Raw genomic sequence first — 5,429 nt, 5'->3', positions numbered from 1 at the left:
CCTCTCAGAATGGACACACAGACACTATAAAACTTCTCCTACAACAAAATGGCACTGATGTCAGGGCTGTGAACAACCGTGGTTCGACACCTCTACATCTTGCCTCTTATAATGGACACAGAGACACTATTCAACTTCTCCTACAACAACATGGCACTGATGTCAGTGCTGTGACCAACGATGGTTGGACACCTCTACATCTTGCCTCTTATAATGGACACACAGACACTATTCAACTTCTCGTACAACAAAATGGCACTGATGTCAGGGCTGTGACCAACGATGGTTGGACACCTCTACATCTTGCCTCTCAGAATGGACACACAGACACAATTGAACTTCTCCTACAGCAAAATGGCACTGATGTCAGGGCTGTGAACAACCGTGGTTCGACACCTCTACATCTTGCCTCTCGGAATGGACACACAGACACTATTCAACTTCTCCTACAACAAAATGGCACTGGTGTCAGGGCTGTGAACAACCGTGGTTCGACACCTCTACATCTTGCCTCTCAGAATGGACACACAGACACTATTCAACTTCTCCTACAACAAAATGGCACTGATGTCAGTGCTGTGACCAACGATGGTTGGACACCTCTACATGTTGCCTCTTTTCATGGACACACAGACACTATTCAACTTCTCCTACAACAAAATGGCACTGATGTCAGGGCTGTGACCAACGGTGGTTGGACACCTCTACATCTTGCCTCTCAGAATTGACACACAGACACTATTCAACTTCTACTACAACAAAATGGCACTGATATCAGGGCTGTGACCAACGATGGTTGGACACCTCTACATCTTGCCTCTCAGAATGGACACAGAGACACTATTCAACTTCTCCTACAACAAAATGGCACTGATGTCAGGGCTGTGACCAACACAGGTTTGACACCGCTACATCTTTCCTCTCGGAATGGACACACAGACACTATAAAACTTCTCCTACAACAAAATGGCACTGATGTCAGGGCTGTGACCAACGATGGTTGGACACCTCTACATCTTGCCACTCAGAATGGACACACAGATACAATTGAACTTCTCCTACAACAAAATGGCACTGATGTCAGGGCTGTGAACAACCGTGGTTCGACACCTCTAGATTTTGCCTCTCAGAATGGACACACAGACACTATTCAACTTCTCCTACAACAAAATGGCACTGATGTCAGTGCTGTGAACAACGATGGTTGGACACCTCTACATCTTGCCTCTTATAATGGACACAGAGACACAATTAAACTTCTCCTACTACAAAATGGCACTGACGTCAGGGCTGTGAACAACCGTGGTTCGACACCTCTACATCTTGCCTCTCAGAATGGACACATAGACACTATTCAACTTCTCCTACAACAAAATGGCACTGATGTCAGGACTGTGACCAACGGTGGTTGGACACCTCTACATCTTGCCTCTCAGAATGGACACACAGACACTATTCAACTTCTCCTACAACAAAATGGGACTGATGTCAGGGCTGTGACCAACACAGGTTTGACACCTCTACATCTTGCCTCTCGGAATGGACACACAGGCACTATTCAACTTTTCCTACAACAAAATGTCACTGATGTCAGGACTGTGACCAACGATGGTTGGACACCTCTACATCTTGCCTCTCAGAATGGACAAACAGACACTATTCAACTTCTCGTACAACAAAATGGCACTGATGTCAGGGCTGTGACCAACGATGGTTGGACACCTCTACATCTTGCCTCTCAGAATGGACACACAGACACTATTCAACTTCTCCTACAACAAAATGGCACTGATGTCAGGGCTGTGAACAACTGTGGTTGGACACCTCTACATCTTGCCTCTTATTATGGACACACAGACACTATTCAACTTCTCCTACAACAAAATGGCACTGATGTCAGGGCTGTGACCATCGATGGTTGGACACCTCTACATCTTGCCTCTTATAACGGACACACAGACACTATAAAACTTCTACTACAACAGAATGGCACTGATGTCAGTGCTGTGAGCATCCATAGTTGGACACCTCTACATCTTGCCTCTCAGCATGGACACACAGACAGTATTCAACTTCTCCTACAACAAAATGGCACTGATGTCAGGGCTGTGACCAACGATGGTTGGACACCTCTACATCTTGCCTCTCAGAATGGACACACAGACACTATTCAACTTCTCCTACAACAAAATGGCACTGATGTCAGGGCTGTGACCATCGATGGTTGGACACCTCTACATCTTGCCTCTTATAAGGGACACACAGACACTATAAAACTTCTACTACAACAGAATGGCACTGATGTCAGGGCTGTGACCATCCATAGTTGGACACCACTACATCTTGCCTGTCAGAACGGACACACAGGCAGTATTCAACTTCTCCTACAACAACATGGCACTGATGTCAGTGCTGTGAGCATCCGTGGTTGGACACCTCTACATCATGCCTCTTTTAATGGACAAACAGACACTATAAAACCTCTCCTACAACAGAATGGCATCGATGCCAATAAAATGGACGAACGCGGTAACACACCTTTACACCTGGCAGTTCAAGAGTAAGTCCCCAATGGATATGGATTATCCAAATCTGTTTCAGTAATGTTTGTTTTCTTGTTTTGAGTCGTTCATGTCATAATCCCACCATGGGTCGTCATGCTTTAACTCTCTCTCTCTCTCTCACACTCTAATGACACTGTAATCTAACTTCATTAATTAATCATCATAATTATAATTGTTGTTGTTGTTACCTGACTAGATTCTTTATTTCATCTCATCCTTCGTTACGTCAACGTTTCAAGTTCAAATCCTCTCTTTTCTTTCTTTCTTTCCATGTAAAACACCTCACCTCCCTCTCTTTTAATTTTCCTCTTTCCTCTGACCCTGGGCTAAATGCAGAATCATTCCCTTACAGTGTTTAGTTTGATCTGTTTATGTTCCAAGTTCAAATCCTCCCAGAGTATCTATTAACAATCTGGGGTCAAAATCTGTACCAGTAATATCCAGGGGTTTATTTAATAAATTGCGCCCCCCTCTTTTCTCCTGTTGTTGTATCTGATTACTGTTTGGCAAAATACCTTGTGGTATTTATTTACCACTCTTTATGTTCTGAGTTCAAATCCTGCCAAGGTCACCTTGTCCTTCCATCTTTGCAAGGCTGATTAAATACAATACCAGTCATGTACTGGGGTCTTTATAATCCACATTAACGCTTCTCTCCATCCTAAATGTCATGGCTATAGTTGTTCATCGTACCATATATAGATTGCTGTGTTTACTCAGGTGTGTATATATATCGTTGGTCTATAATGTAGAGAGCATGTCGAATATACGCGGGGGTACCCAAAAGTAACCGGAAACGTTCTCTGTGGGGCAAAGCCATTGAAGTTTAGGCTTCTGCTGCTAGAAGCCACTTGATGTGATACTCAGGCATCAGTCTGCCAACCGGCAACTTTGGGTGTGGTCCTATTACCATGTGGTGCATCTTTGTTTTGCAGGGCTCCTCCCCTGTTCATCGATTTTTGCAATGGCTGAAATGAAGGAACAGCATGCTTCCATGAAATTCTGTTTTCTGCTGGAGAAAACAGCAGCCGAAACAGTTGTCGTGCTTCAAACAACTTGGAAGGACACTGCCATGAGCAAAACACAAGTTCACGAGTGGTTTCCATGCTTTTCGAATGGTCACTTGTCGATTGAGGACGAACCTCATTCAGGGCAGCCATCGAGCTCCCAAATAAATGAAAACATCATGAAAATTCATGAACTGATTTTGGAAGACTGTCACCGAACAATTGACGAACTTGTTGATATGATTGGTGAGTCCTGGAACTCCTGTCAAGGAATTTTGAGCAAGGAATAGCAAATGAAAAGTGTTGCAGCAAAATTTATGCCTCACTTGCTCACAGAAGATCAAAAGCAGTCATGGTTGAATGCATTTGGTGAACTGAAAGAACAAGCTGGAAGTCAATCCGTATCTTTTATCAAAGGTCATCAATAGTGACAAAAGCTGGTGCTACAGAATTTGCAGATGTGGCAGAGGCAAGGAAAAATATGATGGAGGCTTCAAAAAGCAGCACTGCTACAAATAGTGGAAAACATGTCTGGGTCGATGCATTGCTTCAAATGGAGAATACTTTGACGGTGATAATAGTGTTAATATGTAAAAGTAAGCAAAGAAAATATATTGCAAAATTCTGGGTTGTTTTGGGTCCCCACCTTCATCATCATCATCATCATCGTTTATGTATAAATGTAGGATCCAGGGATTGAGGTGTAGGAAGGTGAGCTTCAACCAATCCATAGAAAGTGTAAGAAACAATTTTCAGGAACATAAGGGGTTTATTAGGGTGCAAGGTTGTTGATTCTTTCCTTATCGCATCTTCTCTGTGTTAAAATGAGCCTCGTATTGACAGTGTTAACTTCATTTAATTAAGACACCCTTGGTCTGAAGAGTAACTTGTGATATACACCTTGTTTGGATATTTACCAGTTCCGATGTTCCACTTGCTATGAAACATATGTAGCCCAGATTTTATCTACTCCATTCCTTCACTCATATATATATATATATATATATATATTGTTGTACTTGGGGATGGTCATATTGCCAGTTTAGCCAATAATATATATATATATATATATATATATATATATACACACATACACACATGTACAATGTGTATTTGTGTATATGTAATTATTGATGTAATTAGATTATAATGACCTAATTACATTTGTTTTCATTAATCTAATAATAATAATTTTTTTGTCTTTCCTCTTTGTATAACTTTCAGGCAATGCTATGATGTGGTGACTTTGATGCTGTCCCAGGTTAGTTAAATACATATTATATCGTCTCTCTCTAATATTCAATATTAATATCATCAAAATACCAGTGAAATTCTGGGGATAGGTTTAATCAACTGTACTGCAGCAACCTTTAAATGGCAGGTCTTGGGTCCGTAAAGAATAATTATGGTGGTGATGACGATGTTGATAGTAGTAGTAGTGGTGACAGTCCAACTGACCACCACTGCTGACAGTACTATCTTTAATGGTCAGACAAAACAAGGTCATTATGAATTCAACCCATATATATCAGATTATATATATCATCAACCACTACTCCATATGCCCACAGGTATATGATGTAGTGGTTAAGAGCGCGGGCTACTAACACCAAGATTCCGAGTTCGATTCCAGGCAGTGACCTGAATAATAATAATAATAACTATAATAATAATAATGATGATGATAACTTCGAAAAATATGTTAGGAATGAGAACCCTATTCGAAATTTCCCCAAGACACCTGATGAAGGCTGGAGGGTAAATCAGCTGAAATATTGTGTTAACAACAAATAAAATGAGGACAAATATCCGTCAAATGTTAATAATGATCATCATCACCTTTTAAGGTCTGTCTGTC

At 41.4% G+C, this 5,429-nt stretch overlaps 1 protein-coding gene across 1 annotated transcript in view; it reads left to right on the top strand.

Annotated features, from left to right (window-relative positions):
* LOC106882791 (uncharacterized) overlaps positions 1-5,429 on the top strand; it is a 45,655-nt gene that overhangs the window by 13,721 nt on the left and 26,505 nt on the right. Inside the window, 2 exon segments of the mRNA XM_052977852.1 lie at positions 51-2,560; positions 4,796-4,832. Of these exon segments, the coding sequence (XP_052833812.1) occupies positions 51-2,560; positions 4,796-4,832 (2,547 nt within the window).

This window comes from Octopus bimaculoides, chromosome 29, assembly GCF_001194135.2.
Source record: "Octopus bimaculoides isolate UCB-OBI-ISO-001 chromosome 29, ASM119413v2, whole genome shotgun sequence".
Classification (NCBI taxonomy): Eukaryota; Metazoa; Mollusca; class Cephalopoda; order Octopoda; family Octopodidae; genus Octopus; species Octopus bimaculoides.
Note: the sequence above shows the minus strand (reverse complement) of the source record. Positions and strands in the feature narration are given on the sequence as shown.